We start from the raw sequence: 24,421 nt of genomic DNA on the forward strand, positions 1-24,421 counted from the left end.
CTCCCAGGCCCCCGCAATCAAAGACGGGAAGAGCAGACATCTCTTGTCATGATTCTGAACCACCCTGCACCTCCTGGCAGCTCTGGGCACGCTCCTTCACCTTCCCCCAGGACTCCCTGAGAACTTTGACGCAAATAACTAAGTTGTACAGAGGCTACATTATAGCGCAAAGATGACAGCTGAGCTAACACATGTTTATTAAGCATCTACTTGGTGTATCAAGTATTATAGCAAGCAGGTATCGCAGCCCCTCAAAGAGCCTATAGTGAAATTCCCTGAGCTGGAAACCGGAGAGCAGTCGCTGATGCTGGCCTCGTCTCCAGCCCCTGAGTCCCGGCCACTCTCCCTGGACAGTGTCTCCCGAGTCAGGACCTTCCTCTCTGTATTGGTTTCCGAGGGCTGTCATAGAAATTGTCACACTGGATGGCTTAAAACAACAGAAATGGATGATCTCAAAGTTCTGAAGGCCAGATTCTGCAAAGGCGTTGGCAGGGCTGGTTCTTTATGCAGGTTCTGACCCGCTCTCGTAGCTTCTGTGGTTGCGGGCAATCCCTGTAGCTGCATCGCTCCAATCTCTGCCTCTGTGGCCACATGGCATTTTCCTTGTGTCGCTGTGTCCAGATTTCCCTCTTCTTCTAAAGATACCTGTCATTGGGTCAGGGCCCACTCCAATCCAGCGCGACCTCATTTCAACTTGATTCCATCTGCAAAAACTCTCTTTTCAAATAAGGTCACATGCACAGGTGCCAGGGCTTAGGACTTGAACGTATCTTTCTGGGGAACAGGATTCAACTCACAACACTCTCCATCCCTTCAGCCACCAGCATAGCCCAGGCTTCATAATTATAGCTGGACCACTGCAATAGGTCCTCAGAGATGCTGACTTCCCAGACAACTTGGGCCAGTGTCTTCCTCTTCTAAGATATTGTCCACGTGCTCCTGCAGTTATCTTCCTGAAACCAAAATCTGGGAATGTTCAAAACAACAACGACACCTCCCCAGTCCCCGTCATGCTGTGGTGGATCCTCTCGAATAAATCTGAACGCTATATGCAACACATTAAGTGATAGCCTCTTCACACATCATCTCCCTGCTCCCACTCTTCCCTTTCCATGCCTCCCGCATCCTGGTTATTCTGGAGAACGGAGCACTTGCCTGCCCCAGTGCCTTTGATCATGCCGTCTCCTCAACCTTCTGTCCGTATAGAACATTTGCTGACTTCCTTGACCTCATCTGCCTCCTTTTACAGAATGTCAGTTCTAAAAGGACAGTCTTTCCCTGGCGATGTTTTGCCCCAGCAGCTAGGAGGACTGCTGGCACATGGAGGAGAGCTTTCAACAAGGATTTGATGAATAAAGGAATTAGTAAGTGTAAATGCATAGGCAGCCAATAAATGGATTCTGGGTCTTTCCCTGATACACTGGCTCCTTCTCCGTTGGAAAGAGAGTGGATTTCTCCCATACTGCTTGATTCCTCTCTCTGTATTTTATAGGCTGTTACTCTGTGAGCTACGTGGAGACAGACCCTGGGTCTGATCCATCTGTGTACATACACAATGCCTGTCAATATTCTGTGTCGAACTGGATTAAATCTAGTTAAAGAGGCAAGACAGGAACGTGAAACATCATGTTCTCCCACCCCCTCCAATACGATCTGCCTCCACCGCATTTGCAGGGCCGAAGTGGGCGTGGAGACAGGACAGGAGGTAAGACTGCAAATTCTGTGTGTTCCCTTTCTGCTGATGCTTGAAAAATTATCTTTCTGAGTCAGCACAGGTATTTTGATACTGCCTTGAGATTTTGAAGAAAAAAGCCAAGCGATTTTTAAAAACAAGTGCTTTCACATTTACCATCAGACTGACGGTGATGGGTGGGAAAATAACTATCATGAGAACTGTTTACCCCTTTGTCTTTACCCTTTCTCGTTCGGGTCTAAATCTGACAACAAACCTAAGGATCTTCCCAGTCACTGCCTCTCCATCCGCAGAGGGGAGGACATTCTGAAATGCTGAAGCTGCTTACAGGGTCTGGGGGGCTCCAGGATGCTAGCCTTGGGGAGAGCAGGGCGGTGACGAGGCATAGCCTCTTGGTGGCACTGAATTCCACCCTCCCAACAGACTTTGCTCACCACAGAAACAAACATAATTTCCAGAAGAGTGCCAGCCTCCCTGAAATCATCCTGCTGGTAGGGTATCATTCTAACACTCTCTCTTCTCAAGTCCACACCCCGCAGCGAAGTGACAAAGCTTCACTGCTGAGCGTTGATGGCAAACTGCAGACTGTGGGGAGGGAGGGCCAGCAGGACAGGCTGGGCGAAGAATGAGTTGCTATAGTGGGTCGAATAGAGTCCCTCCCAAAATTTATGTCCACCTGGAACCTCGGCATGTGACCTTATTGGGAACAGAGTCTCTGCAGATGGAATTACTTAAGATGAGGTCAAAGGACAAGGACGGATTCTCCCGTGGAGCCTTCAGAGGGAGCTGGATCCTGGGGCACCTCGATTTCAGACTTCCATTCTCCAGAGCTGAGAGCATAGATGTGTGTTGTTTTAAGTCACCCAGTCTGTAGTAATTTGTTGCACAGCCCTAGGAAACTAATGCATTTGCCAGTAGTGTAGACAGGGTGGCAGCAGAAAAAAAAAATGTTTCTTTTTCCATTTCTGCCTCCAGGACCTTCTTCCAAAGCAGCTCAGGAAAGACTTAAGGTCGCTTCCCAGGTCAGGGTTGTGCTGAGGAGAGCAAACAGATAAAGAGAAACAGGGGCTTATTTTATTTTTGTACGAGGACAATAACTTTTAAAGTCAGGCTTTGCTTTTAGAGACGAGTTTTCTAAGCTCTTCTGTTCGTACTAGATCCAAGCCTTTTCTCTGCACCATCAGAAAGCAGGAGCGTGTGAAGGTTTAGACAGGGTGCCCAAGCCTTGAACAATGCCCGCAGAGATGCTGGGGCAAAAAGGCTGACAGAGATGGACTCCGGGCCCAGAGGCACGTCCATCCTGACCTCACTTCTTACTTCAGGATTGTGTTAGGATAAGCCAAAGGAAACCACTGGGACAGAGCATCTTTCCCTGCTTCTTTTCTGGGGCACGGAGTCTAGCCCCCACCCATCTACCTGTGTGGGCAGCTCAGACACCAATTTCCAGAGGAGCAGCGTCACAGTGAGCAGAACCGAACATTCCCTAAAGGCTTGTTCAAGTAACCAGATGAGAGGCTGGCTCAGTCAGAGGGAAAGCTTATTCTCCGCTCCCTCTCCAAGCCCCAACCTGTGGTCGGCAGCTCCCGAGAAAGACGAGGTCAGTTCCAGAGAAAGAATAAAGAGATTGCATTAACTCATGCATCTGAGAAGTAATATGTATGAATTTTCAAATCGCCGTAAGTGCAATCATCAGCTAAGCATATTTTTTTTTTGCTTTCCTAGCTCAAATCACCGCATTAAACCCCAGACCTTTTCTTTCTTGCTTCACACAGCATTCCTCAACAACTTCAGCTTCCCAGAAGCTTCTTTGTCAATCAATCACTCTTTTCCCTTACATCTGCAAGGGGAAAGTGAATTTTCATGGCTCCATCAAAAGAGGTCCCTGAATTTCCGGTGTGCTCTGTACCATGCTCCCCTCACCCACATCCTGCCTTTGATTCCCTTCATCTTTCAAGTACCAGTCTTTTAAACTTAACCTTGCAGTAGCACTTTGTGATTTTATAACTCCGCACCATGGTCAAGTGGATATTATCACGTTCTGTGCCGGTACAATCCTGCTGATGTCTTCCAGGTGGTATATATTGGAAATGAGAGATGCTTCTCTCTCTCTACTCAAATGGGAACAGATGGCTTCAGATTTGATCTAAGGAAGACCAAGGCCAACCAAGTACCAAGTTACTAGTGATGAAGAAGAATTATGGTTTAGTAGAAAATACATATTAACCAAAGCACAGGAATCTTGGGCAGTTTTTCAGGGAGAAGATCAATGTCTCAACAAAGAACTTGACAGGGAATGAGAACAGAACCAGACTCCGAAGGAGCGAAGCCTTCTTGCCTGTGTCGACACTGGACCAAGAACAGATCTGACGGATGTTCATTCAATTTGACCTATTTTTTGAGCCCTTATGATGCATCTTGCACCAAGTCAAATAAAACTAACCCTGTCCTTCCTCTCACTATCCCAGGAACTTTTGTTTCTCCTGCCGAACGAAGCTGTCTCTGAATCTAATCTAGTAACTGTTACTGCCTGCTGGAAACTGTATCCTCCTGATCTGTACTCTTTGGGATATTTCTGCTTAACCAGAAGCCAAACTTGAGGACGTATAGCTAGAAGAGACGTGGCATTTTAGGGGCTCTTCAAGCTCCAAGCCTACATTTTCTCCTCATTTTTTGGTAATGATCATCCCAGAGAGGTGACCTGCCTGTATTTATGTTTATATTCAGATTTCTTAAGTGCCAAAAACCATCATTACTATAAACTTTGAAATCATGCTGAACAAGCAAAGAAGTAATGTAGTAACCATGACGAGTACTTCCTGTTTCTAAAGTTTACAAGAACTTGCTTTGTACAAGGTATTATTGTCAGTGCAGTACGGTAATCGCTACTACCTTGGTTTTGATTTTGCTCACAAATTCTAGAAATGGTAAAGAGAAATATTGATTTGAAAACACTCTCCTAGAACCTCAGGTTGAATTTTTTCCCCCTTGTTATCCACTCTGAAGTCTACAGAGAAACTTCGATCTGTGGGAAGTAAACAATACACCCACCCCCAGCTCATGACTGACAGCAGGGATTCATTCTGTGGCCCCGGGTCTCTGAAATGGGGATTGATGGGTTCAGGGGGTTCTGGAAGACCCTGAAATTATATGCAGGATTGTGTGGGTAAAATGAGATTTCCTGGGAAAAAGAAGCCATAACTTTACTCAGCCCCAAAAAAGGTTAGCACAGTTGGTGGGGCTAATGGCCACTGATCATCCATTCTGTGGCCATGATGATTTTCACTGGCACGGGCTAGATCTGTGGGCCTCCAGTACTGTTCAGATCAGCGACAGGGCCCGTGTGCTGACACAGTGCAGTCTACTTACCGGGCAGATGAGGAGGAAGCGGGGATGAGGAGGGCAGAAAAGCTGGGCCTCCAGGGAGTGCTGGCTCTGTGGTGACCCATCCTCCAGCCCACCGTGTCTTCCCCAGCCCTGTCCGGGCCCCACTGCCTCATTACGGAGCAGCTGGCATAGGGCGACATACTGTGTTCTTTCCCCTAACAACTCTTATAGTTAATAGAGTTAGATCTAGAAGCCTTAGGAGTCAAAGGAAAACCTGGTTCCAAATGGAAGGGGAGGTTTAAGCCCCATTTCAATGTTTGTGTTGTTTACATGGCAGCAGGTCATAGAACACCAAAGCGGTGTGGGCCAGGAGATACTCTCAACCCTCTCACTTTACTCAGGGAGATCTGGTGACTTTTCCGAAGCCATTTCCCATGTAGCAGTGCATCCGGAACCAAACCCTGGGTTTTCTGAGCCCCAATCCTCTCTCCAGCACCCCGCTCCGCCTGCCTCTCACCTCCTCGCCCAAGTCCAGTCTCTGAACCACACAGCAAAAAAACCCCAAAAATCTATTTAGAAATGCCTTGTGGAATTCAAGGAAAAATCACTGGCCTTCCCAACTCTATTTTTCATAGGTCTGCATATCTCCCAGTGGCAGAACAACAAAGACGCATACAGGGACTGTGTGTGGCTGCTTTCTAACCCGCCGTACTTGGGGTCATGTCACCAGACGATCCTCTTGTATTTCTCGCTGTTGTGACCCAACCCAAAGTCCCCAAGGTGTCCATTTCTATGCCATTTTACAAACGTTAACTGCATCAGGGTGTGCTGAGCACCAGAACAGCGCCCGCCACGAGTTAAGGGCTACACGGGACTTAGTGATCGTTTTACTAATACTCGCCTCATGTCACCGGAGACGAGCGATAAACACACCGAGCTCCTGGCTCAGAGGCCAGTGCTCTTTTGCCCCCACCGAGTCACCAGGCAGGTTCCATTGGATGCACAGAGCCCCTTCGCTCTGGGAAAGCTATTCCTGTGCAAACCCGGTCTTCTCCCAATAAGAGCTCTAATGGGTATTTTACGAACTCTACAACTTCCCCCAAGAAATCAGGACAGGGCTGTAAGGCCAGCTGGCTGGAGATGTCTCCTCTCCCTGGAGGGAATGGAATGCAGATGAGCTGGTCAAATGACAGGGGTGTTCAGGATCCGGTTTCAGGACGGGGGATTTTAGACAAGTGTCCTCCACTTTATTAAGTGTTATTTTAACTTTCAAAGCCCTGAAGTGAAACTCCTTTCTGGGCAACTCTGCAACTCCCAAAAATAAACTCCCGTTCCTGAAATATTCTCGGTTGCCTTTAAGCTTTCTTGGGCGGGGGACGGAGCTGTTTTCACTTTCTCAGGCCCAGATGGTATGGATTTGATCTATCGAATGACAAATGGCTGTATGCCCCGGTGCTTGTGGTGAGGGCTCAGCAGATATTTAGGAAAGGCTTCGGCAGCCCTGGGGTCTGGGGGCTGGGGGCTGGGGAAGTCCCCGTTTCAAGATTCCCGAAACCACAGGGGGAATTGATGATGTGTAGACAACCGCTGAAGGACACGGTGCTATTTGTATCTAGTCCGGATAAGGGGGAAAGGACATTTAAAGAACGTTTAAAAAGAAGCAAGAGTTCGAGGAAGAAAACCATCCCGGGGAGGACACGTGGGTGCATGGAAGTGCTGCCCGGCCGAATCGACCCTCCCTGCCGGCCCCCAGTGGTCGCGTCTGGCCTTTCCAACCACAGGCCTCTCTTCTCTGACCCACCTTCTCACAGTCCCCCATTCCCCTCTCCCACGCGTCTTCAAGTTCATCTTGACTCAGGCCCTTTCGATCCCTTGCCTTTTGCCCTTTGTGACACTGTCCTTTAAACTGAGCCCCACCCACATTCACCCAGGGCCCCCAGGAGGGTGCCAGGGTGCACCTCACATGCCATTCCCTCGGCCCTCAGCAATGTGTTCTCTTCTTGTGTCCATTAGGGCTGTTTTTGGCGGCAGTTAATGGAATAACCAACTGATGGTGGCCTCAATCATACGGACCTTTGATGTTCACTTCACAGGAAGTCTAGGGATAGAAGGTCTCGTTTTTCCAGTGGCACAAGGATGCCAGCGAGCTCCCCAGCCCTTTCTCTCTGCTCCACCAGCCATAGTGTGTTGGCTTTTCGTTCTCGTGCTGGTTGCCTCATGGTTACAAGGTGACAGCTGCAGCACCAGGCATCGCATCTTCATTACAGGAAGAAGGAAAGCGGTAGACAAAGCGCTCACCATATTCGTACCTTATATCTGGAAAGCAAAGCTTCTTCAGAAGCCCCTTAGTGGAATCCGCCTTACCAGCCAGAACTGACATCTCACTATCCAGAACTGACCCCTTGGCTCCATCTCACGATGCAGGAAGCAGGGAGAGTATGTGGTTTTCCAGCCTCTTGAGTTGGAAGTAGCAAGGGAGGGGGCTTGGGGATGCTGTTGAGTTAGTCGACCCAAACATCTGCCACATCTGCCCACTCTCACCAGCAGAGAAGTTTCCTGAGACTGCACTGGAGTGTCCAAGACTTATCTAAGAGCTGACACGTGTCACAGAAGAGTGCGACCTCTGGTATTTGCACGGCAGGGGTCTGGTCCATCCGTGGGAGAGGAGGGTTCGGTGGTGACATCACTCTGTCCTGGAGCAACCCTGTTACCAAAGCTCCATCCATTTGTCCGTTAGCACAACGCGTCAGGAATTGTTATCTATCTTTTCCATGGACATCTCGTCTCTTCAGCTGATTAAAAGCTATTTGAGAAGAGGGATCTTATCGCAGACCACCTTCTATTGTTAGCGACTCAGATGAGTGTCCTGCACTTTGTTGGCATCCAGGACGCTCTCGTTAATGAAGAGGTGCGTAACCCTGAACGTCATGAGGTGTGCGATGAGGCAACACGCCTTTCCCCGGGGTCCACGGCAGACTTTTCGGAAAGGCCCACCAATGAAAACAATGTGTTTGTAAAATCGGAGGCGTGTAGCATTGAGACGGGGTTTGGAAAATGCTGTGGGAGCAGAGTGTGAGTTTTCGAGCTTAATGCTGCTTTCAAAAACGGGTTTGGAAGTGGCACTAAATTTGGTTTCCCCCTTCCCCTCCTTGTGTTCACTCACGTGCTTATGCATTCGGGAGAATTAATCGAGCCCCTACTGTGTCTAAGGTTCTGGAAATCCAGAAATGAATAACAGAGTCCCGGTCCTTAGAGCTTGTGAGGAAGCCGACAAATAAACAAGTGGTTATTTCGCATGTAATAAGGACCATTATAGTCTCATATCCAAGGGTCTTGGGAGTTCAGAAGTTCTGAATTTAAACCAGAGGAGTTCCCAGCCCTTTGGTGGGATTTGTCTTAACTTTTCAGAAAAGCTGGAAAGGGCTTTGTGGCCAGAGAGACTCAGCTTTAAATCCTGGTTCTGCCGTTGACTGTGGGACCCCAGACGATTTCTAAGCCTCAAACGTCACTAACCTCGTGTGCCAGTTCTCAATTTACTGCCTCTCAGCTCTGAATGCGCCTGCCAGTCACGCTCAGTGATAGAATTCTGTTAACCGTTTCTCTTAAAATAAGCGGAATGTGAAGCTTTCTCAGCAGAGGGTGCTAGAAGGCCACTGGAGGAGGGAGGGAATTCCTCTCGTTTTCAGCATCGGCGGGGGTTGGTGATATGGGTTCGTGGTCATCCCATAGAGCCTGTCCCTGCCATGGATCCAGAACGTGGTCCCTCCGCGACCTTGTCGCCTCGGCCTCGTGACACCCTTCCTGCAGCCCTCTCTGCTCAGAATCCCGAGCTCGGCGTGGCCCGCCTGCTCTGAAGGCCTCCTGTATCTTCCAACGTCCAGACTCCCTCCGCGAGCCCCCGCGTGGCCTACACACACCGCCGTGGCCCCGGACCCCCGGGGCTGCTGTTCTCTCTCCCTGTCCCCACCACACATAGCCCACCCACCTCGAAAGCCTTGGCCTCTGCCCCTGCTGGTGCCCCGGAGACCACCTGCTCCCTGCCTGCCAGTGGAGGGTGGGCTGCTGCTCGCCCAGCCTGGCTAAGCCAGTGCACTTCTCTGCCGTCTGGCGGCTGCACCTTCTCCAGCGAGGTCGGCGCCCCTTCTGCATTGTCCCCCTCCATTCTCTCCTTGACCTTGGAGCACCACGGTGCTTCCCTGTGCCCTGCAGTTAACGATGCATCATATTCGACTGCCCTCATTTCGCCCACTGTGTGGTCTCTCCCTTCTGATCGGACCCCGGCTGCGCACCTCATCAGTGAAGGAGAGATGATAGCGTAGTGCTTTAGATTTATTTTACCAGTCAAACGGGAAAGCCCACGCAAAGCCCAGCGCACAGTGCTCTGCTCGTCTTCTCCTTGCCCCAGCCGCTACTTCCTTTTCACAGAGAACAAGGGAAACCACCGTCAGCGAGTGACGAGCACTCGACAGGATGGTGCCGATGTGCATGTGGTTAGCCTTAGAGGAGGAGACAGAGGGTCAGGGAGGCCAAAGAGATTCCGTGGGATCATTCACGCAGTACCAGGTTGAGCTGAACCCAGGGGGCCGGTCCTCCAAGTCCGCACTCCACATTTCACACCAGGCTCCCTCCTAGAGCCCCAAACCCTCCTTCGTTTCACCTAAATGAGGACAATTTTCCTACATAATAAAACCTCCTGAGTCCCACCACTCACTCCATGATGAGAAAAGCTGAGAAGCAGGAAAACCGCTTGCTGGAATTCTTTCGCCATGACTTAACTAAAAGAAAGGTCCGAATTATTTGAAAGGTGTGAGTCTGTCGTTTCTCTTTCTCTCTGAGTCGGCCTTTGCATGAGACCTAAGGAGCCTGTCCTTGGAACGGATGCTGTAAGCCTTGACATTGTATTCTGGGCTGTTAAAGGCTCCACTTTGAGAAAACCCCATTGGTCAGTTAAAATCAAATTTATAGAATTTGCCATCAGCAGCAAACCAGTTACATGATGTGTTGCTCGAACATGTCTTCCAAAAGCCCAGACGTCTTTGTTATGTTCACTGATGACTCCCTGGAGCTTAGAACATAGCTTGGTATATAGTAGATGCTCTCAGTAAACGTTGGTCAAGTAGATGAATTTACACAAAGATTTGCCATGATTTTTTTTTTCCCATGTGGGGCTTCAAGCTAATTTAAAATAGAATATTATTTTTAAAGCAAGAGAGAGGAGGAGTGAGTATGCTTTAATAGGAACATGACTGTTTTGTAAGGTGAGGCACGATACCGTGGCTGCGATGCTATATTCCAGGGACCAAACTCACCCTAATCAAAGCTTGCTTGTCCTGTGCTTCACCCTCTCCAGGTGTCTGTCAGTCTCTCTCCGTATCAGCCTGTCACTCTGTTGATATGGTAACAAGCAATAATGAGCGTGTAACATCCCAGTAAGTAACAGAGTGGCTTTTTACCTTGAGCCCTTTGGAAAAATTTGTCCAGTGCCTGGCAGAGAACTCTGCACATGGCAGCTACTCCATAAATGTCTGTTGGCACTGATGGTATTGTGATGATGGCAAGATCTTAAAATAAAGGACTGACATGGGTAGTGGAAATTCAGGCAGGGGAGGAAGGCTCAAGAGAGGGCCTGGCGTTTTGATTAGACAGGTTCCCTATGCTTTTGAAATCACGACCAGGAAGCTACCCACACTTTCTATGCTTAATCTTTCAGTATATTTATCCTAGAGTTCATTATAAAAAATACCTGAACCAAAATAGCGATGAGAAGAACATTCTCTACATGCGTTGCAGATAGATGTTCAGGTTCGGAGGTAAAACTAAGTACACATTAAACTCCTCGAAACCTTTTTAAAACTTTGCTTCTTATTTCTCAGAAATTATCTTTCTGTTTTTCCTTTTCTAGTTTAATAGGATAAGAAAGAAAAAGGGATCTCAGAAGAGAGTAAATACCTTTTTCTTTTAAAAAAACACCAGGGTGTGACCCAGTACTGCCCCTACATAGGGTTACATTTCCTTTAAAATAGAGTTTTCGCAAAGTCAGGAGCACATGAGTCCAAACCTTTCAAATTTAGAGTTGTAATGGGTTGGACAGAGCTGTCTCACCTGGTGCATAGTTCATTCACTTCCTCCTTCTTTCAGCAAGTGCTTCTTTCAACACCTGCTAGGTGCTAGGCGTGTGACAGGCCTTGAATACGGCATAGAGTGGGAGCACCCAGCAGATGGGCATTTTGCCCGTGTTGTCTGGGATTCTCCCTAGTACATTGGGGGCTTTCCATATTTATTTCCATATTATTTCCATAAATATTTGTTGAATTGGTGAATGGTCCTAGCACTCCTAGACTTTATCACAAAGGAAATTATAGTAAATGTCTCCTTGCTTAGTTAGCACTTTTATGCCAATAAAACCTGAGTTAAATGAACCTCAGGGTAGCTTTAAGGAGAAAATGAGAGGTGAATTACTGCCGGCCACAAGCAACCTTGGGGTAGTACGGAAGGAGGCGTGGTTATGCTGTTGTCCTGTTTGCCACTGCACGCATGTGAAGGGATCAGGGGTTCTCACCTGTGCCTGATGGACAGAAGCTGAGGAAATCTGGAGCTGCAGTGAGCACAGGAACATTTCCGCTCTCGTTCCCGTCTTTAAACCCAGTCTTCGGTTTCTGCACATTTGAACGTGGCTGCTCCAAAGCAAGAGTCCCGGGAGCAAAGATGGGGTGCTGCCAACAATTAGCAGTGGTGATTCCCTTCTCCTTGGCGGGGCATAATTTTGGGATGTGTTGAGATAATAGATGAGCTAAAAATGTCAAGGGACAAGAATCTAGCCAAAGAGTTTGCTGCTTCATTAAACAACATCTAATATCACAGAACATTCAAATAAGACCATTATGGGTTCACAAGGTCCTCACAAGGTGGATAGATTCTTCCTTCCTTTCTTCCTTCCTGCCTTTCTTCTCCCCTCCCCTTCCTCTTCCCCTCTCTCTGTCTCTATTTTCTCTTCCCCTAAACCGGAGCAATCCTGGGCCCCCTATTTCTTGTGGACATGATTTGCCTGTCACAGGGCATCTATTTTAATGTGGGGGAGGCATTCCAGGATTTTATAACCTTCCCGGAGCAGAAGTAATTGGCAGTGCTGATGGCCAATCATAACCCTCTTACTTCATTAAAGGTGGCCTGAAAGGACCAGCCTCTGTTCTTTAGTGACATGATTAACCAGCAAGCTGTTACATCCGGGAGCAAAGATTGCTCAGTGCTACTTTACAAGCACTGCATTTTTCATGTATGTTCATGTGAAATTTTATCTTTCTGGAAAGGTACACACAAGTTCTTATGACTTACTTTACCAAAATAGTTAACATTCAATTTGTTTTCATCTTTTTGAGAGAGAGAGAGAGAGAGAGAGAGAGAGAGAGAGAGAGAGAGAGAGAGAAACTACAAATGATTTTATTGTCAGGAGGCTTTTTGCTTATAATGGGCAATTTAACCAAGGGTCCCCTGGAACACACAGTTGCTTACCTTTGCCTTTTCCCAGAAAGTCTCTAATAGCTAGAGCAAGTTTGGGGATTCGTGTTCAGATTTCAATCATTCCTGTTGCCCTTCTTGTCCATTATTACACTCATCGAGGATGAATACTCTTGGGATTCAGTTATGCCCTATGGTGGGCTCTCCTGGGAATAATTCTATTAATATCACTTTTCATCTTCCTAGGTGCAAATTCAGGAAACAGCCAGGGCGGGAATCTCACTCAGCCAGATGCCAGCTTCCTCAGAGCCTGCCGGGGAGGAGTCTGCATTTACTGGGACCACAACAAATTCCTCCCCCAACTTAGGAGGGATGGACGAGGAAAATGCATCATTGGTCCAACACCTGGGGATAGAAAGCTCTACTCAAGGCCCACAGAGTGAAGCAAAACAAGACAGAGAAGACAAGGCACCTGGGCATTCCAGGGAAGACCTCGGACACGAGCTGAGCCTCCCGGAAGCCGATCGTGCAATCCTGTCCCCTTGTGAGCTGTCGGTGCATGCCCCCCAGGAGGGCAGCGCTGACCCCAGGGAGCCCCAGGCTCGCTCTGTTGCTTCCCCTGCACCAGCAAATATCGTCCCCACCCTGGAAACCATGTGCCACAAGCCAAGAGACAGAGAAGCTGAGTGTGCGATGGAGCATCTTGAAGCAGGTGACCCTAGCACACGTGACACCATGGATTCTGCTGTTGGAATGCCAGAGGATAAATATTTGCCTCAAGAAACTTGCTCCATGGACTTAGAGCTGGCAGAAGGTCAGAGCGAAGTGTCTGAGTTCCGTTCTCTGGATGACAAGACGCTGGACGTTCTTTGTCGAACACGAGGTTCTGAGCCTCCGCAGTCTACGTGCAGAAGCAACGAGGATGGAGACATGGTTGTGTCTCCTCCTCCTGTCAGTTCCTTCGCCTGGAACATTCCACAAAAAGCCAGCGAAGGTGCCAGTGAGGAAGGTCTAGCCAAGGTAGAGAATGCCACCTCCACGCTGGCCTCTGTGGGACAGGCCAGCCAGGCAAGGCCGAGCCCCAGCCCCTCAGGAGGCCTTGAGGAAAGGCAGCCTCCGTCTTCAGAGGACTCTTCTGTGCAGCGTAAAGAAGGGGGTGCTGAGAGCCCCAGTACCGGTGCCTCGGACACCACGGGCGCGTCCGCCAGTCAGAGTTTAACTGTGGAGTTGCCTCAGGAGAAGCCAACAACATTCACTGCTAATCTTGACTGTCTTCAGGTCACCAGGGAGAGTGGGGACACACCAACTGTTAGCATTGCCACCAGAGTCCACCCAGCCAAATACGTCCCTGTTTCCATTGCTGGGAACCGCCATGCAGATGGCCCTGAGCAAAGCTTGCTTCAGGCACAGGATGAAAACATTTTTCCACTTCCTTCCGATGTCCATATTTTAAATGATTCCACCACCGAATCTCCGAAAGAGCGCCTTTGCCTGGCTCCCAGGGGACCGGGGGCCCGTGTCCGTGTCCCTGGGCTGCCAGCGGGAGGAGGTGTCTGTAGCGATCCTCCTCTTCACGCTGACGACCAGTCTGAAGAGAAGAGCCAGGCCGTGGACAGAGCAGACACCAGGCGCCTTGAAGAGAATTTCCAGGAAAAAGGAAGTGAAACGGCACGGGGCGTCCGGCAGGAGAGCCCGCCCTCTCAGCACTCCGTTTCCGAAGATAAGTTCCAAGAGAGTCGGCCCACGACATCTGTTGCAGAAGGGGACATAAACCTGGTGCCCTTGGACCACTCGTCAGCAAACTCCAGGGAGGAAAGAGGGCAGAGCTCAGGCCTGGGGACTAGCGTGTCTGCAGTGGCTACAGCCACTGTGGACAATGACAGTCAGGCTGTGAGCAATGCTCCACCTCTCTCTAATACCCTCCCGGAGGTGTCTAAAGAGAGTGGACCAGGACAGTGGGGAGCAGGCAACAAGCTGAAGATTATAACTCTAGAGGCTTCTGTTTTAGAAGTCTGGCCACCAAGACCACCGACAGAATCTGCGTGCGAGGCGTCAGAAGCTGGTGCCATGACTCCCGACGGGGTCTGGGCCGTCTCTGACGTTCTGAAGGCAGGTGCCACTGTGCCTGAGCCGGACCCCTCTGAAATAGCATCGGCTCGCAGTCCTGAGGCTGAGTCAGGCTCCGCCCTTGTTAATGACAGAGAAATCCGTGAAGGTGAAGAACCAGCCAGCCACGCACATCAGAGTAGCCTTTCTTTCCAGTGTTTGAGCCAACCCAGACTCCTGGAGTCATCTGTGGACCCTGTAGATGAGAAGGAATTATGTGTCACAGATTTGCCATCAGAGGCTTCCAAAACTGGAGGACAGGAAAATGTAAACAGTGTGAGTCCAAACCAAGAGGAAAGCCAGCTCAGCGTCGGTCACCCCGCCTTCTTTAAACGGTTTCTGACTGGCCCCCAAATCCTAGAGTCCTCTGTAGATCCCATCGATGAAACAGGGGTGGTGACGTGGAAGGTGGAAGCCTGGGAGCTTCCTGAATCCTCGCTGCGGCTCCTCAGAGAGGAGAGTAAACCGAACAATGCAAACTTGGGCCAGAGAGTGGAAGTTGGACCTGCCAGCGTGCCAGCCCCATGTCCTGACGAAGGTACGGAGCCAAGTCCAAGTGGGGGCAGCAGAAGCCAGGAAAGGCATGAGAGTCGCTCGGGGGAGGCTGAGCAAAGTGAAAACCTCTCCGCAGATTTCGTTTTCCCCACTTTACCTCTTTCTAACTGCCTTGCAATAATGACTCACGCATCTGTCGGAGTCCACACTCACGCCGCAGGTCAAAGTCATGACACCCGTGGAAACGAGTTAGCTCAGCCCGGAAATCATCCATGCGCATTTCCTGACTCAAAGGGAGCGGGAGAGCGTGAGCGTGAGAATCATGTACCCGCTCCCAGTGGTCTCCCTCAGTCGCCTTTTACTTCATGCCTTGAAGGAAACATTACGAACTTTTCAATAAGCCACGAAATTGAGGAACCCGAAATAGAGGCACCCCAAAGTGGGGACACCAAACCCACAAACGCATCTGGCTCCCTGTCAGTGACTTTGGCATCCGTGTCAGGGGAACGTGCATCAGAGGGAGCTCCTAAGACACAGCAGGACCCCTGCCAACCGGGCCCCTACCTGGGCCACAGGAAAAAGTCAGGGGAGGACAGGCTTAGTCACATGGCAACCCAGAATGGCAGATGCCCAGTGACGTCATTCGAGGAGGTCAAGAAGAAGCAAGAAACCACAGGAAGTGGACATTTAACTGGGGGGATAAAGAAGAAAATTCTGTCCCGGGTGGCTGCTTTGAGGCTGAGATTGGAAGAGAGGGAAAACGTCAAAAAGAACTCGAGCTTTCTTAAAAAGGGTCCTAAACTCGAAACATCGGTATCACGCACAGATGAGCAAAAAGACCCCCAAACGCCACCTTGCAAAAGAGAAGGAAAAGGTGAGGCTCTGTCGCTTTCTGTCGCTGTTAAATTTGGGGTCGCCGGGCAGATGTCAAGTTCCTATGTCCTCCTGAGTCCTTAGCAATTAAAGTGGCCGGGTAGGCATTGACTCTACGGCCGTGACAAATGGCTCGGCAGGTAGGCTCGAGGTTCTCAAACGTGAATGGCCCCTGAACCACCTGGAGGGCTTGTCAAAACAGAGGGCTGGCTCCACCTCCAGGGTGTCTGATCCCACAAAAAATTGCATTTCTATTAAGTTCCCAGGTGATCTAGGGGAGAACCACAGGCCAAGGCTACCTGCAGGCACGTTTAATTGAGGGAGATGCCCATCTGTTTAATTATCCTTTAAAAAAATATTTCTAAAAGATAAACAGAAGCATTCATCACTGTAGCTAATTAGCATAATTAAATAGACCACATGCTAAGCAGGACTCCAGAAATGAACATTTAGGTACAATTTGGGAGTCTCCTCTTTAATCATTGATTCCTATTAAAAATGGCTTTGTCAAACATTGGGTTTCCTTCCAAATTTGAGTCTAAAATATCTTTCCAACTGACCCTCTCCTTTCTCTGAGCCTACAGGCCGCTGCGGTCTCTGTTTCAGGTTTCAGAGGCCTCGTAATTGCGGTCACTTCTGCTTCGTGCGGGAGAATCACTGCAACCCCATTTCCACCCCACAGCCCGAATTTTGGCCTCTTCCGTGTCAGCTCCTCTCGCCCTTCCGGTGAAACCCGGTACAAGTCGGAGGAGTAGACGCTGCCGCAGGGGAGCGGGCCTGGGTGCGTGGAGCAGAGCCCCGGGGAGGGGCTTTCCCCCCTTAACCGAGGCCTCAGACCTGCAGGCTGCTGCTCGCCATTCCCCGTGCACATCCGATGGGCCCTCAGCCCGGCCACAGAAAGGTTTAAATACAAAACCGCCTTCCGAGGAGTTTGGAGAGATCCAACCAGGTCGCTGATACATATGTTTTTAAGCACATTTAAAGAGAATGGAGCGATGTTTTAAAAGATCTCTAAAGTGGGCCTAGCCAACGGCGGCAAAGATGAGGGTACCGCATTCCAGGAGGGGCGGTGCTCTCGCACCTGACACCTGAGGCAGGTAGGAGTTGGGGGTGGGGGATGACTTGGATGATTCTGAAAGAAATTAAACGAAATGAGTGACCTTTTTTTTTTTGACACCGAAAGCTCAGTACAACTACTCTCCCAGACCTCCTCGTAGCTCTGTCATCTGCGTTGCTTCCTCCGCCCCACCCAAAGAGGGGTGCCTCCCACAGCGCTGAGGCCTCCTGTCCAGCCAGCTTCCTGTCTCTCAAAGGCCCTCATTTAGTTCTGCTGCCCGTTTTATGGCCGTTCCTCCATCCCCTAATTTTCCGTGTGTTCGGAACTTGTAGCAGGCTGTGGATGGGGTTGGTAGCCTTGGAAACGTTCAGGCCTCCCCAAATCACCCACAAAGACTGTCACCGCACAGTGTCGGAAGGGCTCTCTAGAAAATATGTCCCAGAGGAGGTGGGCTTGGTCAAGACGCTAGACGGGAGGTTTGAGACTGTGGCCTGAACACCTAAAATGGCTAGCGAGAGCCAGCGGGGCCGCATGAATGGGAATGGGGTTCCATCCACGAATACTTGGTATGTTTTCTCTCTCTCGTAATATTGTTAGTACCTTCAGCTGTTCTCCAGCTGAAGAACATGTTACCCAGGCAGCTCATTATCACTTCCTGGGAGGAGAATAAGCCTTTAAATATGCGTTCTGTTATCCAAGTGTTTGTCGGCTCCAAGGAGAGGTGGGAATCACATTTAACACATTGACTATTTCGCACCGGGGGAATTTGAGGCAACAGAGGAAGCAAAGCGTTGGTATTGATGATTTTTGTCTTGGCTGTCGATTATATCATATTTTATATTACCAAAGCTGTGGAGTTATGGAATTTGGTCTCTAATCGACTGACACCACATTTCCAGTAAACTCCCTGCCTGCCAAATGATTCTGACCACCTGGCTGGCTCCTCCATCCTTGTTCTAGTGGGTATGCTGCCACCCAGTGGCTGCCCTGTGTAACTACATACTTGCCCTGCAGTCCTAGCTCTCATCCCTGATTTAAAAAGCAGTATTCAAAAGTCTTCTTCCAACCCTAGGAATCTTTCCTTATTGCTCTTATTTTATTCAAGTGGACGCTTCTCTTTCGTTAATGAAATTAATGTCAGACATCACTGCAATCCACTAAGATATCTTCAGCAAAGATGACAGTTATCAGAGGAAAGGTAGATGAAGATTTTCCAGCAAATAACAGATGTTGAGTTGCATTTTACATCTGAGCGCTTAACCACAGTTTTTTGGGTAATCCACATTTTATTCTATTCCTGAATGCCCAGCTCTGATTTTGATCCGGATCATCTGGTGATCATTTAAAAGCATCTTTATTTGAACCAGGTCCTATAGACTAGGTGGGGACGCATAGAACTTTGCTCTCAGCGCCGCTGCTATCATTAAAAAAAAAAAAAAAGTTAATCACGTTCTATTTCACTTTGTGCATTAAAGACCTCACATGAGGAATTTTAAGTAATGAAAAGTAAGAGTTTCCCATTAGATTGATTTGTTCGTTTTCTTGCTGTTTAGGCAAGCCAATCTCCCCTCAGATACTCAGTTTCCTCATCTGTAAACTGCGGATGGTAATTATTACTCCTGCCTCTTGGGATCGTCATGAGAATTAAGTGAGATGGAGTGGGAATGGCTTTTTTCCCCCACTGTAAAGCTCTTTGCAATTATTATGGGAACACTGACCTGCAAATCTCTCGTTTCTAGCTCCAATATTACTAAAAAAGATCCAAGCCGAGATGTTCCCTGACTGCTCCGGAAATGTGAAATTAAGCTGCCAGTTTGGGGAAATTCATGAAGATTCTACTATCTGGTGGACAAAAGATTCAAAGTCAATAGCCCAAGTGCAGAGAAGGTACGGCATTTGTCTCTGGTTACTTTTCACAGTTGTTCCTTGTTTGTTTCACAATAAAGCTCTAAAATAAAATAATAAATTATAGGAAGTAAAGAGGGAAATTGAAGCAGAAATTCCACACCCAAAGCATCCAAGAAGAGTAAGTAATGGAAGACAGATGTCTAGATGGGGAAAATGGTGATGGGTCTTGCTTGGCTGTGCTGCCGTTGAGTTTTGTGGCCTTAGGAAGTCATGAAACCTGTCATTACATGTAAACATGTAATTAAAAACATTTTTAATGACATTTTTAAATTTTAATTTTGAAAATTATTACATTTCCATTACATTTAGGAGAAGATGTCAAATCATCTTCTAGGCCGAGTTTCTATGGTCCCAAGATTAAAGAGCTTTCTTCTCTATGTCCGAATTTTGCTGTGTTTTCCATTTCATAAATTCCCATTAAGCTGACAAAGATCGAATGAAGCTAAGGTGAATCAAAAGGAAAAAACAGGCCATGGGGTTGCAGAAAAGTAGCAGCTATTGAAAGTGATAAGCAGCCAGCTCTGAGGCAGGAAAGCCAGTCTGTTTCTGGAGATGGAGGGAGAGAAAGCAATGAGAGAGAATCATTGCCAGGAAGACCCTGTTTGGGATGAATCCGATCAACGCTTCCTCAATCACCTTCCTGGCAATAAATACTTGTTCAAGTGAACTGACCAACTCACTCTTCATCTGATATACCTGAGGAGGCGTGGCTCATTCTAGAGACAGATCACCTGGGTCCACTGAAACTCTATAACCCGAACTATCAGAAACTTCTTTCTGGCGAAGGAAATCTTGGCTCAGCTCCCCGAGTCGTGGGAGGTCTGTTTCTCTCCCCTTAATCGTGCCTCAAGTAGACTGAAAAAGTGAGAAAATCTGAGAGTTTTTCTGTATAACTAAATCAGATACGTCTATTTGGAACATATGTCTTGACGTTAATGCCCCCAGAGCCACTGTGGAACATTGGAGCTATAGTTGTGTTTCTATAACATGACTCCAGAAAAATCTAACTGGGTTATAATTGGTATAATAAAGCCACTTTGCCTGAAATGTCCTTACCTGCTTGTCTTATGTATGGCTTAAGAAGAATTAGGATGGAGAAATAATAGCTTGATTTTTAAATCAAAGATATTCTCTAAGCTTTATAAAAAGGAAGTACACATTAATCCTTTAAAGTACTTTCTGTAACCGTCAGCCAAGCACAATTAACCAGCATTTTCTGCAGTTTTGCTCTAAGCTCAGAATTGGCACCTGAATCTTTCAGGTCCCTTTTCCATTTGAGGCGTCTTTAAAAACCTAACCTCTCTCTAGGGAGCATATAACCCTAGTACCATGTTATTGACCAAGGATGACATGTGGCCAAGGCCTTTCCAGTCTTAGTGATGTTCGCTTCATTTCTTCTTGGCCGCAGTCTGGTTTAGGTGAACCCGTTTGCCTTCTCTACGCTCATACTCAAGGATATTTGGGAGTCGTAATTCCCTTCATATTAAGTGGTCATTTACATTACTTCAGGTGGGATTTCAAATATTATCAAATTTCTTTCACCCCCAATTCCAGGTGAGTGTTTTCTTTACATGCCCCGCCATGGAATATCTTACTGCCTCATCAAGATATAATTTTCGAAAAGTTGAAATATCTCAGACAAATATAAGAACATGTAGCAAAGGTCTTCTTCAACTCATTAAATAATGAGGAACCGGTAAGATGATAAAGCTGTTCACACAAGCATTTGAACGATGGAGATTTACATAGTCAGTCAGGCAAAGGAATGCTCAAATGGGTTTGCGCATATATACAGAACTGGTTAGTGCTTGACAGGCAATACAGGTAATAAACCTTGGAGGTTATCTTTTCTCTTGGACAGAAACCTATAAGTTCCAACTCGAGCATCTAGGTGGGTTCTATTTCAACAGTAAATACCAAATTCTCCCTTGGGCGAGCCCATTAAACAGTGACATACAAAGGACGTGCAATCATCCTTTTGCCTTTGTCCCCCAAGTTTTGGATTCTTTTCCTTAACAGGCTGAGGTGTGGAAATGAGGTGTCAGGACACTTTCTCGTAGCTAGGGAAAAGCAAATGTGCTCTGAGGAAACCAAGAAGAAAGTGGTAGCTTTCTCCGAGTGTTTGTGTAATGGCGCCTTGTGCAATGTCTCGGCTCCATGAAGAACTCGAGCTGGCACCCTCTAGTGCTCCCTGGGCCATCGGTACCTTCTCGGCAACCAGAGTGCCCCAGGCTTTTGAAAGGGCAGTTGTCCCCATGGAGTGGATTGGCTGAAAGCTGAGCAATGTCTTGGAGCCCAGGCCATATCATTCCTGCCTGACAACCAGGGAATGACAAGCTGGCTGCTGTTGAAGGTGGGTTCTCACTGGCAGGCCATAGGAAGGACACTCAAGGACCTCTCAGCCCAGACTGGATGTTGTGCAGTGGATGCTGCACCACGCCACTCCGGCCCCTGGGGCTGGTGATGGGTGGTGGAGTCTTCTGAGAAGTCCCCAGCCAGTTTAGTTCTTGGCAATGTTACTCTGATCCCACAAGTGACATAGGCTTCTTTTGAGTTTGTCTCCCCAGCTTAGCTCTACTACTTTTCAGACCTTTCTGTATTTGGCCATTTCTTCCCCTGAAAAAAAGAGATTTGTCTTTTACAGGGTAACAGGATGTGAAACTGAGCTTTTCCCTATTGATTCAAAAAGGTGCAAGATATTTCTTTTCACTTCCCACGGTTTGTACTGGTGTTTTCCATTTGTCCATCTCCTCCCAGATAGGAAGACTCTCAATGGCAAGGACTGGGCCTTTTTTCTTTCTTTCTTTCTTTTTTTAATTTCATCATCAAATACCTCAGGACTGGGCACATAGCAGCTAACCTGCTTTGATGGTTCGTGACTAGTCACCAGACCAGACCCTTGGCTAAGGCTTCACATGCCAGTCAAACCTCCCGAATGTTTCTGTGTATTCACATTGCACAGTAGAGTGGGGTGTTTAACAAACATTGTACTGATCATTCCTTACAGATAAATAAATGATTTAAATGGCTTATCGTGACCTTGTTCTTTAGCCAGCTCATTGGCTTCAAGCACTAGGTCCGAGGAGCATTTGTTTTTGTCTTTCAGTGTGTTAGAAAAAAATGCAACTTCAGAACGATGATGCGTGCGATGTTAATGTCCCCCACTGCAGTGCAGGAGACAGCTCCGCTGTGTCTTTGGTCATCGTGCAGGCCAGTCAGAAGGACCAGGGCCTCTATCACTGCTGCATCAAGAATAGTTATGGAAAAGCGACTGCTGAATTGAACCTCACCACGGAAGGTAAAGCTCCGCCTTTCAGCTTCAGGCAAGAACTGCTAGTTTCTATCAGTTGGGAGCATTCATTTCTACTAAAGGCATTTTCTTCTGTACCTTTTAGTTCTCCAACAACTTTCAAGTCACCAGGACATTAAAGGTAAGCTAACCTCACAACCTGATTGTGAGACCTATGGTAAGTTCACCAGGCTACCAATATCCAGAAGTGTATCATTTATGAAAGAGATCAGACTGTAGTAGGCAGTTTCTGGGAACTCGCCGAGGGCGAGTTTGGGGTTAGACTTTTTCCTTTAAGCATCAGGCTCGCAGGCAGCCATCTGCGTGGGGCTTTTCAGCCTCTGGCCCTTACCCAGTATGCTTTGTTTCTTCAGTTTACTTTTCAGTTTGACTAGCTGAGCAGATGCCCAAAGAGAGCCAGGTGTCCAGGAGAGTAACTCCATTCATTTGCAGCTTGATAAAGATGAAAGACGGGTTTTCGAGCTGTCCTTTGTCGCTTGTGCACACCTGGCACAGCAGCCCAACACTCACGTTGCCCTGGGCCACACATTGAATACGGTTTGGTGGCATCCATGATTGTCATGTAGCTCCTCTTAGAGAAAATGACCAGTTCCCACACACACGCCCACCCCCACCCCCACTCAGCAGTCAATGTGCTGGTCAATATGTAAAAACATACTTGTCAGCGGGCAGGAGGGAAGGGAGACCCTGTATTACAGTTTTCCAGTTTCCGTGACGTATAGACTCTTACCATGGCCAATTTTAAACTGCCAGTGTGACATCGTGAGAACGGGGAAGTGGGAAGCGATGCCCACGATCAGCTCCCAGGCGCTGGAGCCGGCGACTCCAGCTCACCTCTCAGGCCTCCCCCTCCCCGCCTCCCAAGTTACCACAGCTTCCCGCTCAGTGTAGGGCCCTTGCTCATGTCTAGGATGGATATGAATAAAACTCTGATAATTAAATTGATTTCGCATCTTAACGATTTAGCGCATATGTGGATTTTTAAAGTGAATACCTGAAATCTTCGAGAAAATGAGACAGTAAAGGCAATCGAGATACAGTACATTAAAGGCATAGAGCTGGGATCTCGACTTCGACATGGCCTAGCAAATATTGTTAATGTTTCTTCAAAACAACAAACTTAAATGCAGACTCTCCGCAAACCCTCTCAAAAGCTAAATACCTATCTTTACTGGGTAGTGTACTTGTGTTATAATTTTAAATCCTTCTTCCATTTCTGTGCCCATCTCCCCAAAAGTCTAAATATGCAAAAGAATGCCCTACATTGTTATCTTTCAGAAAACAAAACCACCTTTGGAAGAAGGGTGTCTCTGTTTCCATCAGCTTCTTAGCATTGCTTGGCTGTCGCATCCCAGAGACTGGCTAGGACCTCGTTCATTTAGGTTTGCAGAAACTCATTTCTCAAGGTTTTTAACAGTCCAGAACGAGACCCCAATGGGGGTAAGCTACTGGCCACCTGGTGGAAATCACACCTCTGTTTTAGCCCTGTGACTCCAACTACAGAATTTGGGTCCATGCCCTGATGATGTCACCTTCTCCCAGCTTATTCTCCCCAAGGCCGGGGTTCCACTTTCAATGACTCATCGGGTTTGGGGGAAGGGGCTGTCCTCTCCTTCTTCATGCACTGTCAGATGAAGATGCTTCAAAAGATGTCTTTATCACCTTTTTCTTTTTGGAGAAATCTCGCCCAGTAAACATTTTATTAATTCTATAACCTTGAGGAGGAACAAATACCATTTTATACAAGTTGATCTCTAATTAATAAACTAATAAAACTAAATTCATAGGGAAACCTAAAATGAATGATGGTCCACATAAAACAAACTAGAACATCTTAATGGTAGCACATAGGACTTTCAAAGAAAAGTCCTTAGATACATTACTTTTTAATTTTTTAAATCTTTGTTAGGTAGGCGTTTCGGTTGGAAATTATAGACTGGATTATTAATGATACCATGTAGAGTACTATACAAAAAAATTCCTTGGTATTTCTAAGCATACAATCTGAAGCATTAAATTCGATGAATCTTAAAACATAAAGCGCACAAACTTCTTACTTTTAAGAATAATTGAATTTTAGAAATTTGGGGATTTTGAAGGAAAATAGAGTATAGTAAATGTGGTTTATTGGGCTCCGATATATATACACATAAAACACTTTCTAAGTGGCATTAGGGGCCAAATTGTTCAAATGAAATTA

General features: G+C 47.5%; 1 protein-coding gene across 2 annotated transcripts in view; it reads left to right on the forward strand.

Annotated features, from left to right (window-relative positions):
• The window catches only part of ALPK2 (alpha kinase 2), a 129,100-nt gene that overhangs the window by 78,239 nt on the left and 26,440 nt on the right, over positions 1-24,421 (forward strand). Inside the window, exons 5-8 of one of the 2 annotated variants that reach the window (XM_039840612.1) lie at positions 12,719-15,947; positions 18,743-18,890; positions 22,082-22,209; positions 22,307-22,342. In XM_039840612.1, the coding sequence (XP_039696546.1) occupies positions 12,719-15,947; positions 18,743-18,890; positions 22,082-22,209; positions 22,307-22,342 (3,541 nt within the window). The remainder of the gene's footprint in view (positions 1-12,718; positions 15,948-18,742; positions 18,891-22,081; positions 22,210-22,306; positions 22,343-24,421) is intronic. The other variant, XM_039840615.1, reaches the window with a different exon arrangement.

This window comes from Pteropus medius, unplaced genomic scaffold (assembly GCF_902729225.1).
Source record: "Pteropus medius unplaced genomic scaffold, Ma_sr-lr_union100, whole genome shotgun sequence".
NCBI classification, from domain to species: domain Eukaryota; kingdom Metazoa; phylum Chordata; class Mammalia; order Chiroptera; family Pteropodidae; genus Pteropus; species Pteropus medius.